This window comes from Scleropages formosus, chromosome 5 (genome assembly GCF_900964775.1).
Source record: "Scleropages formosus chromosome 5, fSclFor1.1, whole genome shotgun sequence".
NCBI classification, from domain to species: Eukaryota; Metazoa; Chordata; class Actinopteri; order Osteoglossiformes; family Osteoglossidae; genus Scleropages; species Scleropages formosus.
The window spans coordinates 22,286,448-22,298,928 of record NC_041810.1 but is presented as its reverse complement, the minus strand read 5'-3'; the positions used below and the strand labels follow the sequence as shown (position 1 = coordinate 22,298,928).

General features: G+C 45.7%; 2 protein-coding genes across 8 annotated transcripts in view; both read right to left on the bottom strand.

Moving 5' to 3' along the window:
• The window catches only part of LOC108942393 (phosphatidylinositol phosphatase PTPRQ-like), a 44,679-nt gene extending 43,054 nt beyond the window's left edge, over positions 1-1,625 (bottom strand). For all 7 annotated transcript variants that reach the window (XR_001966705.2, XR_001966706.2, XM_018765729.2 and 4 more), the window contains exons 1-4: positions 1,381-1,625; positions 619-879; positions 311-441; positions 60-189 (exon numbers count right to left, since the gene is read on the bottom strand). Coding sequence is in view for 5 of the 7 variants with exons in the window: in XM_018765729.2 (XP_018621245.2) it covers positions 60-189; positions 311-441; positions 619-879; positions 1,381-1,600 (742 nt within the window). In the remaining 2 variants the exon portion in view is untranslated. The remainder of the gene's footprint in view (positions 1-59; positions 190-310; positions 442-618; positions 880-1,380) is intronic.
• A 57-nt stretch (positions 1,626-1,682) lies between these two features.
• LOC108942196 (uncharacterized) lies at positions 1,683-6,552 on the bottom strand. Its single transcript, XM_018765343.2, has 9 exons — positions 6,459-6,552; positions 5,628-5,721; positions 5,118-5,243; positions 4,393-4,537; positions 3,952-4,209; positions 3,463-3,680; positions 2,908-3,088; positions 2,312-2,608; positions 1,683-2,113 (listed from the first exon to the last, which is right to left on the bottom strand). The coding sequence occupies exons 2-9, from the start codon at positions 5,673-5,675 to the stop codon at positions 1,683-1,685; spliced, it is 1,704 nt and encodes a 567-aa protein (XP_018620859.2). The 5' UTR covers positions 5,676-5,721; positions 6,459-6,552.
• Between the last annotated feature and the right edge of the window lie 5,929 nt (positions 6,553-12,481).

Below are 12,481 nucleotides of genomic sequence, written 5' to 3'. Positions count from 1 at the left end.
TGTTTACGTTGTGAAACAATATGAATTCTTCTGTTCTAAGACAAAAGTCAAAGACATACCTGCTCTTACTTGACAGAACACCTGTGGGCTGTCTTTGAATGACTCCTTCTCCGTCCGCACTGAGAAGTTAAATACTTTTCCCGGCAGAAGGTTGGTAAACATGGCTCGTGTGTCTGTGACCTTCTGAACCTGAGATTTTCACGGAAAAATAAACTGGTAACTCTAAAAGTGAGGCAGTCAGGTCATGAAAACAGGTGAAATGTGTCGGCACAAACACCCTGCAGTGACATTTGTCAGCAACAGGGCCTACCAAGACAGCTTCAGCACAGTTGGCGCAGATCACTTCATAGTTCTGACGGCTCCCCTCTGCTTCGTTCCACAGGATTTCTATGGTTGTGTCAGTCACTGCTCCAGCACGGAGGTTTGTGGGTGGAGCCAGACCTAGGCAAGCCACATTACCAAAACTTTTACGTAGTCAACATCCAGCTGTGTAGCAAAAAATTTTCCACCCCGAAAGTGTTGTCAGTATTATCGTTTTATACTTGCTTTGTCAAAATATTTACTAGCACTACAAAACAGCCTGATTCAGGAAGAACAATCGATTGTAAAGGCACTCACATGTTTTGACACCTAAGACCTGGTATGCTGCGCTGGTCATGTTCCTACTCTTAGAATACACAGCAAACTCATACTCGGTGCCAGGCATTAGGCCCTCAATGACAATCTTGGTGTCACCTTCCTGCAAAGCCATCGACTTGCTGTGCCTCCCATAGACAACTGTGATGCCATCGAACACACCAGCAGCAGGTTTCCGGACATACAGGACCACAGAATAGGTATTTTCTTCGTACGGAACCACGATCTGGACTCTTTCTGGCTCTGAGAGGATTACAAACACATCACAAAGTCACCAGGTACCTGTGCTGCCACATTAAATATTGGTCCAAGTAAAACAGCTGTCAAGAAACTGTACAGGAACATCGTGTCCCTGATTATAACTCCGTCGCTTCTTACTTATAAGCACTAACAATAACCATGAAAAAAAATTACAAATAATTGTATTGCATCTAGGGGGTGCGGTGGCGCAGTGGGTTAAACCACAGTCCTGCTCTCCGGTGGGTCTGGGGTTCGAGTCCCGCTTGGGGTGCCTTGCGATGGCCTGGCGTCCCGTCCTGGGTGTGTCCCCTCCCCCTCTGGCCTTACGCCCTGTGTTGCCGGGTAGGCTCCGGTTCCCCGTGACCCCGTAAGGGACAGGCGGTTCTGAAAATGTGTGTGTGTGTGTGTATTGCATCTAAAATTTAAGGGTTGTTCATCATTCATTTTTTTATTAGAGTAATTACAAAGGGGGAACAAATCTTTGGCAAGAAGGAAAAAGCATACTCAACGTCTGGACGATGGTGTTCGCCTCACTCCTGTTCCCATTCTTCACTGCAGTCACGCCTACCTCATACGTCCCTCCAGGAACAAGCATACTCAGTTTGATGCTGAGTGAGTCATTCACCCATAACTCCCTGGGTGAGCCGCCAACGGTCAGCGGTCGGAGCAAAATGCAATACCCATCGGGCTCCTCCCTAGCTGCAGGTTCCCACTGCACAGTCATGCTCTCCTCGCTTACGTCTGGGTGAACGAAGATGTGGGCTGGGGGGCTGACCGCTGTTCGAACAGAACACACGTCTGGCTTATCACATGACAATAACCAGGGAAGGGTTTATTTTGCTGACGAACAAACTGAATCCAGCAGAATGTGGGGCTGAACTGAAGAAACAGGAGCAGACAATGTTTTGATGGTACTGGGTGACAATCAAAAATAAACACAATGCAGACTTGCCAGTGATGATGGAGAGGGGTGCGCCCACGCAGCTCTCCAGACCCCGTGCAGTCACAGCCTGGACAGTGATGCTGTACAAGCAGTAGGGCTCCAGGTCACTGATCACTGCTGATGTGGTGTAATTCTCCACCACCACTACCTTTCGCACACTTGTCTCTACATGCACACAGCTGACTAGGTAGTGGTGGAAGAGGGCATTGTGGGAGAGATCCGGTGCCACCCAGTACAGAGGAATCTCCCTGGATGTGACGTTATATACTGTGATGTTAACAGGTGGACTGGGCCCTGGAAATGGAAAAATCTTGCATTCATTTTTTTCATTCTAAATAGGGAGTTACTGAGTATTTCTGTGTGTATGTATATGAGTGAGTTTCAATCAAGTCAAATCCAAAATCTAGACTTACACACTCTTTCACTCAAAAGTCTACAGTACTCCCGTGTGGAGCTGAATAGCAAAACCATGTGAATACAAGCTTCTCTCACTTGTCATAACTGCCAGGGTGGAGGCCAGCGCTGCTATAGCTCCACTGGGATGTTTGGCAATGAGGCTGAAGAGGTACACGTGGCCAGGTGACAATCCTTGTACGACCACCTCGGTCATGTTAAACAACAGCGCTCTCTGGTGGGGCTTGTCTGCAGATGCCTCATCCTGGAACTGAAGGAGTAGCTCTGGCCTGCTCTCCGTTGCTGGCCAGGAGCTCAGGCTGCTCCATGTGAAATGAGCCTCTGTCTCCCCAACCTCCTCCAGCATGAAGGCAAAGTCTGATGGTGGTCCTGGAACTGAAAAAGATACAGAGATGAGACAGCACAGCAGCATACTGGGGCCTCTCTTAAACCTCAGAAATCTAACAGTCCGATGTGGGGATGTCAACATACAAGAGATACCAATACATAAAAAAGTCAGGTGAATGAATTTCCACTTTTGTCCAAATAAAATACTAAGAAATCACTTCCCATTCAGTCTGTAAGAGTAAAGACTACAGTTAGACAATGATGAAGATGTTAGGTTTAGCTTTTAATCCTTTAAGCCTCAACACAAGGCTTTGACCAAGAATGGAGCCACTCTCTGGGATTCTTACTTTTGTAGTGGCACATATAAGGCAGAGGCATGTAGCAGAAGAACCCGGTGAAGTAGTAGCTGAGACCAGTGGCATTCATGTGCAGGGCAAAGCAGTCGGTCTGGTTAGGTGGCAGCGACGATGTCACGATGCTGGTCAGGCTGAATGCGGAGCCGTCGGTCCATTTAAGATCTCCCTCCTGCTGTTCAGTGTGAACGTAGTTATTGTAAAGTGATAGATAGCTACAAAGATTCAACTTACTGCACTTGAGTCTTATTGGTGTAAATTAAAACATGTTCATTAAACAGATTTGGAAATTAAGGTAAAAATAACAGTGCAGCATGAAACATAATACTTAACTGTATTATTATTATTATTATTATTATTATTCAATATTAGTCTTGTTTTAACATGAATAATGCGAGAATGAAATGAACACTGAATGGTGCTGGGAAGGACTACATAAACTCTGCCAGTGCTGATTCAACACTGCTCATTTTGTGGCGTTGTTCCAGTTTATGAAGAGCAACTCGGGACTATTCCATCTCCGTCACTGGACACAATCCTCTGAATCACCTCCACATCGCTGAGCCCGGTCCACAGCAGCACCAAGGGGCTGAAGCTCTGCAGATAAGAGGTGACGAAGAGGAATTCCTCCTCCGTCTCTATGTTCACGAGGTGAGCTCCTGTGGCCGCTGTCCGGCAGGCTCGCCCCGCCTCGTACCATGCCTTGCCTTTCCTCCAGGTCCGATAGCAGTTCCTGCCCAAGTGGACCCAGCCTGGAGGACATTGTGCTGGTGGAAAGACAACAGGGGTCATCTAAAGCCCACAGATCTGTAGAACTGCTCCAGGTGCAAGAAAGTCTTACACAACAGCTCTTTGAGGGTGATGAAGCAATAGAGGACTGCCTGCATGTGGCTACACAACATGACAAGTTCTGACACTGGAAACAAATGATATAACACAACAGTCTTTGTTAAGCTGTCGAAAACAATGGTACGTCCCCTTTATTTCTGCCACAACACCCGAAGATGGTGGACCCAAATGAAAAGGAAAGGGATCTACCCATCTGAAGTGGCACGTCCTGTTTCCGCGTCACCGTGACATTCAGAGCCTGGATGCGAGTGCGAATCTCCATTGTGAAACGGTGCAGTTTGCCAGGCTGGAGGCCTGCCACACGGTATGAGGTTTCGTGCTGCGGCGCAGCCCACGAGCGGCCGTCGAGCCTGAAAGACACAGTGTGTTCACCAGCCTGGGGGCTCCACGTGAATGCGGCACTTGTGGAGGTCGTTTCTGTCCTAAGGGACAAACTCGGTATGGGGTCTACCAAAAAAAAAAAACAAAAAAGAAGTATGCTAATTTCGCAGTACAAAGAAAATCCTTAAAAATACATCCATACACAGTACCTCCATAGAACAGAAAATGTGTTCTGCCAGCAGAATAAACAACTGATGTTATTTAACAAGTTTTTGCACGTAAAATTAACCAGTGCCAATTTTTCCTTACCTATATGAATCGACTTTGTGTCCAAGACAACTTTGTTTTTAATAGATTTTATGATGATGTTGTAGGCTTCCGGCTCCAAGAGATCACCGATGTCTACCTTGCACTTCGCAGTACATCCTTTGACATCTGTCACATTCACCCAGCCCTGTGGAGAGCCAAACAGTTTAAGATGAAGGACAGAAGTTTTATGGCATGAACAAATCGGCTAATTCATGGCGCCGGTGCCTTAGCAACTTGTCAGATGCTGGGCGGGGGGTAGAAATTATTACCAATAGCACTCATTGGAGTCACACACAGATACTTGTGGGGATACAGTAGGCTTGAATGAGCACTTACAAACACACATCCACCACCCTGTTATGGATTACAGGCAGAAACATCTCAAACACTCAAGCGTCATGGTGCACATAGATCATAAGGAATGAAGAATAACGTTTTATTATGAAACAGAGCTGTGTCCACTGGAGTCGTGTCCCGGGGTTTACTGGCCCTCAGTACCAAATCCCTGTCATTCCAACTGGACAAGGTTATTGCACCCAGATGGAGAGATGGATATTTTCATTTTGTTTTTAATCACAGCATTGTGCATTCTTTTCAGTGCTTTATAAGGAAAGAGAACCATGTTATGTGTGTGTCTTTTTTGTGTCATAGTCTTTACTACTGTGTACTTTCAGCTTGATGAGCAGCTCATAGGAGAGGAACAGTTCTTGCTAATCTGATCTTACCGCTTGGTTATTGCCATTCGAATAGGTCACCGAGTAGTGGTCCGGTTCCCCCCCGAGGGGGAAATGACCGAATTCCACACGAACCTCCACAAAATGGGGCGGCTTCACGCAGGTCAGCTTGACAGCCTGAAAGGCGATGTACAGTTACAGTTCTTACAGTTTGGTATTGCTTTCTGCACACATTCGCCTTCAGTAACGTAGTCCAGTCTGTGTCCACTGTCCCCATTACTGAAACACCACACCGCAAAACAGCCTTAAAGCCAAATAAAACACACTGCTGAAATGCACAAATAAATAGATGTGCGACAATTCTGATTATGCCATACCTATATCGGGTTGTTGGTTCCAACCCCACACCTGCTCCTACTGTTGTACCCTTGATCGAGGTACTTACTCTGAATTGATGAGGTAAGAATACTGTGCTGCATCAAGGGGTCAAATACAGTACATCCGTTAAGACAAAAGCGCTGACGGAGTAACGAATTGATATTGATATTAATATTGCCTTACCTGAAACAAATAGTGGGACAGAAGCCAAAGAAGAAGTGTTTTGTCCATGAGGAAACTTTGATTAATTTAATATGCATGAGGAAAATGAAGCTCCCTGAAAGAAGCATTTGCATTAGTAAAATAAAATAGAATAGAAAAAAGTGTGATGAAAAAAATCTAATAGGCTTAGGGAGATGAAAAACTGGACACACAGCAAAACATAATAATAATAATAAATAATAATAATAATAATGACGACAATCATGTACAGCGAGTAGGCTAGTATCATGCGAAAATAAGTCTGCAAAGGGAAATTAGTGTCAATTTCAGATTAGCCAAAAGCATTTAACACGCAAAAGTAAATGGAGAGCGTTATTAACACACACACACACGACTGGGCTGGGGATAACTGAGGATTTCTGTCAGTCAAGTGTTCACTCCGCTCGTCACAAACACTTCACTTTTGAGTGGCGATTTTTCCACAAATACTCGCGCATCTTCAGCGGGAAAAGCACACACTTTCTCTCTCTCTCTCTCACACACACACACACACAGAGTCGGACACGCGCGCGCTTTCTTTACCTTCACCTTCTGGACTTCGGCACGTTAAACGGCGGCAAAGGCTTGGGCAGGCAGCGCGCGCTCGCTCTCCCTGCCTCGTGCGCCGCGCTTCGCGAGACTGCGGTGACTGAACTCGAGCGCAGCGCGGCGCGGGCTGGACTGGGCTGGGCTGAGCTGAGCTGGGCCGGTCCGGGTTGGGGGGTGCTGGCGGCGGGCCCCCCGTCCCCAGTGTGTGTGTGTGTGTGTGTATAGGTCCTGTGTGAAGCGGTGTGTGAGCCGCTCCTTCCTTACCCTCGCCCTTCTCTCCCCAATTTGTTCTGGCCATCGCTGCCCTTTTCCTCCTTTGTTGAACTTCCCGGAGGTTGCCATGGCGACCGAGGCAGCCAGCCACTCCGATGTGGACTCCCGAGGAGCTGGGAAGTGGAGGAGTGGCAGGGCGCGGGGGGGAGGGGGGGTCTCCTCGTGTGGGAACGCGCAGTGCACCGGAACGCGCGACATGATGTTGCTCCGTTTCATCCCTTCCGGACGGGCGGAACAAGTTTGGGGAAATTGCCCCGAGAAGCAGAACAGTGTTTACGCCGAGTAGCTGCAGCGCGTGCACGTAACTTATGTCGATTGTTGAACCTTATTTAGCTCATAACCTTCTCTCCAAGGTGAAACACCCAACTGTACAAAATGACTGAACGAGCACGGTGTAAGCGGTAAATACCACGACCAAGAGTGCTCCCTCCGGCAATCGAATCGTGGGATTCGAACCTACGTAGGGATCTTTAAACTTACACTTCCTCATTCAGCAGACACTTTGCTCCAAACAAAGCGATGTACACCTCACGGAAAGTACAGTCAGTGTGTACAGTAATTAACCCTTTAGAGTGCAGGGTGACAGCTATGATAATCACTGCGACTTACATAACCAGGCTTCTCACTTGGGGGGTCTTAGTGCTCAAGATCTCCAGACTGGAGATGCAAGAAAGAAGCTCATGCTGGGCTCTGATTTTGTGTATCACTGACTGTCACTTACTTGTCACCTATGACCAAAGTGACTCAGTATTACAAACACTGCACTTTAAGAAAATACCAAAATTTACACCATAGGGTAGGACATTGTATAGGAGTTCTTCAGGGTTTGACCGCAGAAACTACAGCAGGAGTGGTATTTGAACCAGGAGCCATCAGATTTCAAATCAAAATCACTAACCACAGCCTACAGTCCTGCTTTTATTAATCTTTAATCTTTGCTTTGCTGAAGCCTTTCTCAGGCTACATAAACACACACACACACACACACAGAAATCCTGTGAGCTGCGCATTTAACGTGTCCACATCCTTCTCATGCCATTAATTCTTAAATCAAATTAATATATATATATATTCAGTATTCATCACAATAACTGATGCCATGCTGCTCTTTGTTTCCTCTGCTGGAAAACCAAAGTGTGCCCGATTACTTGAGCAATGGGTTGCCTCCACCTCTTGTGTATCAACGGTTCAACAGGCTGTACAACATGAACAGTTAAAGCGGTGAATCCAGTTGCGCTGATACTTCCTTTCGGTGACACCATGTATGATTTGAAATTTGTGTTACTGAGGTGAAAAAAAAAGATCCAGTTCATTTCCTGCGCCTTTAAAGACTTGATTTGCCAGCAGAACACGTTAATATCCAGATACTGATATGGATGGAGCAAAAAGTCAACAAATCTTTGATCCTGTGTGAACTGCAGGATGACCTTCCAATTTATCTGAGGTTACATCTGCATTTGTTTTGAGCGAAGGGTGTAGGTCACTGCTCTCAGCATGTTCTTAATTCCAATTAATTATGGACAAGGGTTCAACCCAACCTGTAGGAGCACCTGTGTACACAGCTGTCAGACACCCACAACTGAGTGCATTCAGTCATCCCAAGCAGGGTCGCAACAAGCTGCAGCCTAACCCAGCTTCACAGGGTGTAGGGGACACACCCAGGACAGGACGCCAGTCCATCACAAGACACCCCAACTGGGACTCGAACCCCAGACCTGCCGGGATCAGGACCCAGCCAAACCCGCTCTGCTACTGCACCCCCTTCGATAATCACAATTTCTGAAATTATTCACATTAGTGCACCCCAGCACTGATAGGGCACCTCTTCTGGACACTCATCAGTCTTGGTCCAACCAAAATTTTGAACAGTGCTCCACAGTCAGGTGCATACGTGGGATTGTTGGTGTCCGACACATTGCTTACTGCAGCCCGTGGGATATTCTTCTGACTCAGCGTTATCCCAGTGGGGGTGGAGGAGAAGCCATTTCCATTTTAATTACCTCCGTAAGAACGTTATACGATTCAGCAAAAAAGTTGTAGACAACACTGACCCGTGACCTGTTTTGATAGTCCTCCTACAGCTGTCTCAGCGTGGTGACTTGGTTCTAGGGCATCTATGTATTACACTGCGTACCACATTTTTACTTTATAAAAAGTATAAAGGAAAGGATTATTTTAGAAATTACTACATTTGGGGCTGATTCGTGAAAGTGATTTACAGTAGAACCGTAAACCTCGAAAAAACTATTCACTTCTAAGTCTTCTGTGGTCATTTTTGTATAACTTTATTCTAAATACATGTTAACTGATTCATATATTGTTTTTTTCTGACTTCACGTGAATGAAAATATGAATATTTGCCCGTTTATAATAACCAATTTCCATACTTTTTAGGCATAAGCAATTAAGAAATAACACTTACTACCCAGGATCAAAAACTGTGTTATAGTGTTATTTGAACAACATGAGCGATTTCTTTTCAAGAGCAATTTACTAAACCTACCAATTTCTAGCTAAATGTAACAGCATAGACAGTTGATGAGTCTTGTCAGCTCCAGCCTGACCATTCACTTGTTTTCTTCATGGTGCACGTCTATAGTCATGTTTCCCAGCAGCCTCCCTCGGCACCGCAGTGTACTGTCCCCCATTCCTTTCTTATCTCCACAGGCCTTGAAGTAGAAACATCTTGATGGTTATTCTACTTACAGTATAAGTGGGCATGGTCAGGACGTTCACACTATGGAACCCATACTACTGATATAAACCCCAAAACAGATGTGATGTCAGACAGCAGCTGCCAGAAACTGCTGGGCTCGGTCCAGGCAGCCACAACAAACATGGAGCAGTTGGTAGAGTTTGCTTGTGAAGGTCCTCAAGACCCATGATCTCTTGTGATGAGCGCAATGAGACAGGAAAACCTTCTGGGTTTCTTCAGCGTAATTTACTGTAATTAGTCCTGCTAACCAAAAAGTCCTAAGTTCTTGAAACACACACTTGTCATGTGTCACACCCTTGGACGTGAAGGATGGCAGCGATCCAGAATACAGCCACAGAGAACGCTCAGCTTTCATGCGAAAGACTCGGGCCTGGTTACTACTCTGTCTCTGGAAGTTGCCATGAACAAAGACACCCACAAGGTTTCCTTCGGAGATAACATCTACACCCTATGGCATCCTGTGATGGCTGTGAGCCATGGAAGGGTGGAGGCTCCTACCAAGCGATGCTTTTCAAAAGTTTCCCCATGTTGTGTTCAGAAAGGGAGGTGCACGGAGAGGAATGCAACTCGTCTCCAGATTCCATTACGCACACGGTAGAACGCGCAAATTTACAGACTTTGTGTTTTTCCCGGAATTTGGAAGGCTCTTTTTTAATTTAAGTTCTCCAAACAGGGTGAGCGTTTAAGACTCACTTCAAATACTGTGACCGGGGTGCTAGATCGCCATGGACCAGCTGGTACACATGTGACAGCTAGTAAAATACACACAGTCTGAAACCGCTTGTCCCAAGAAGGGACGCAGCAAGCCGGAGCCAACCCGGCAAGACGGGGTGCAAGGGAGCACAACCAGGACGGGACGTCAGTCCATCGCAAGGCACCCCAAGCAGGACTCGAACCGCAGACCCACCGGAGAGCAGGACTGTGGCCCAACCCACTGCGCCACCGCACCCCCTATGTAAGAAGTATCTTTATGCATTTTCACTACACTACTGTCATTCCTCAGTGCTTTCTTTCCACATTCCTTTATCTCACCCCAGGGAAGACTTAATTTTTACCATATTTTTTGAAGATCTTATTTTGACTGTGAGGTAGCGGACTAGAACCTTCCTCCTATGGCTTGTAGCAGGTCTGTGGATAAATAAACATTTCTCCTCACTTCATTCAGGACATACAGGCAGTCCCCAGGTGACGAACGTCTGACTTACGTACAACCCATGGTTACGAACCAACTCCAGTAAAGCCTGTTATAGTAAAAATTCGAGTTACATACAATGATTCGTAATAAACAGGTGCTACTTTGCACGGAATCAAAACAGTGCGTGTCTACAGCAGTTCGTCCGCTCGTGAGCCTGAGGTAGAACTAAGACTTCCTTCTTTTCAGTTGGACCACATTGCTGTTAACAGTGTCTCGTGCGTTACTGTATTTGGCTTTAATTTTTTTTGTTTTTACTCTTCTAATCATGGCACCAAAGCATAAATGTGATGCAAGTGATGGTGATGCATCTAAGAAAAGGAAAACTAAAGTGGACAAAATAAAGCGATCGGAAAAATTTGAAATGCCAACGAACACTGGAAAAATGTTAGGCTGCAGTCGTTCAACGGTTGGGACAATTTTAAAGGACAAAGCGAAAATAATTAAGAATGTAAAAGGCTCTGTCCTGATGGCTTTCTCTACTGTAAACAAACACACACACTCTGAACAGCTTGTCCCCATACGGGGTTGCAGGGAGCCGGAGCCTAACCCGGCAACTCAGGGCGTAAGGCTGGAAGGGGAGGGGACACGCCCAGAATGGGACGCCAGTCTGTCGCACAGCACCCCAAGCAGGACTTGAACCCCATACCCACCGGAGAGCAGGACCCGGTCCAACCCACTGCGCCACCACGCCCCCACATTACTGTAAATACTGTAGTAAAATTTATCATCTCTTTCTGTGTCTTTATTATAAATACTATATGTAGTTACATTTATTCTTCTTCTTCTCCTTTTTATTATGATTATTATGATTATTCTTATTATTATTATTACTATATTCAAGATGTTTTAGTGAATCCAGAAGTGTTTCTTTAATATTTTTTATGCATAGAAAGGTGCATGATATACTATATACTATTATCTAACCTTTTATAACAGGGAGCATGATAGTGGGGTAATGCAGTGGGTTTGACTGGGTCTTGCTCTCTGGTGGGTCTGGGGTTCGAGTCCCTTTTGGGGTGCCTTGTGATGGACTGGTATCCCCTCCTAGGTGTGTCCCCTCTCCTTATGCTGTGTGTTGCCAGGATAGGCTCTGGTTTGCTGCAACCCCCCACTTGGGACAAGCAGGGTGTGTGTGCATGGTCTTTTATATTGAACTACACATATTTGTATCCTACTTTATAGTATTATTTATTTTATTATTTCCTGTTTTCATCATTATATGTTCCTCGTATTCCTGGAGCGTGTTCCTAGTTTCTACTTGTTTGTATCGCCTTATTTATTGGTACCCCGGACAGTCGGAAAAGCATTTCGCTGCACGTCGTACTAAGTACGATTGTGTATGTGACAAATTAAAACTTGGAACTTGAAACTAAGACAAACATTTGACTAACTGACGTTAGATACGAAGCGTACCTAACTGTTCCGACTTACGTACAAATTTGGCTTAAAGATAGATTTAGGAACAGAACTCGTTCTTAATCCGGGGACAGACTTTCTGTGTAGTAAAAACCTCTTCATAAGTACCACATAAATTGAAGGTTAAAAAAATGTTCAAATATTCTCTGCTCCAATTCCTCACTGGAAGCCAATGGATGAAGACAAGGAGGAGATGTACTGTAAAGCAATGCTTTGGCAGATAAACTTGTGCGGTGACATTGTGGAGTATGTGGACTGACGTGATGATTAAATTTAAATTCATATTCAGCGGTCACAATATGAGAAAAAACTATTTTTAACTTATTAAACTGACATATAGTATGTGTGGCACGCCACACTCTGCTGATCTGCTGTAATAACAAACACCAAGAGGCATCAAACTTGGGTCCATTACCTGAGAGGATGTCCAGCTGCTGGGTCCAGCGCTCTTTCCTCAACCTCTCTGTCGCATCCCTATCAGGTGGAGTTACAGCTTGTCTGTACGTGCGTGATGTCGGAAACCTGGCTCGTGTTCGACACCCATCTCCGAGGGGGGGGGAGGCACAGACATTTGAACAGCTCAGTGGGGTCCTTTGAGAATCACCAGGGATCTGTAGGAACTGTTCTATGGACGAGCTAAAATGACTGCTTCAATGAAGGTCCAGAGTCGTTTTCCAAGCCGTCTTC

What these genes read in the sequence shown, in the direction of transcription:
- LOC108942196 (XM_018765343.2), bottom strand. Translation starts at nt 5,675, where the DNA reads ATGGACAAAACACTTCTTCTTTGGCTTCTGTCCCACTATTTGTTTCAG. An exon ending in TGTCCCACTATTTGTTTCAG is followed by an intron (nt 5,244 to 5,627) that starts GTAAGGCAATAT and finishes ATCGCCTTTCAG; the next exon opens with GCTGTCAAGCTGACCTGCGT. An exon ending in TTATATGTGCCACTACAAAA is followed by an intron (nt 2,609 to 2,907) that starts GTAAGAATCCCA and finishes TATCTTTTTCAG; the next exon opens with TTCCAGGACCACCATCAGAC.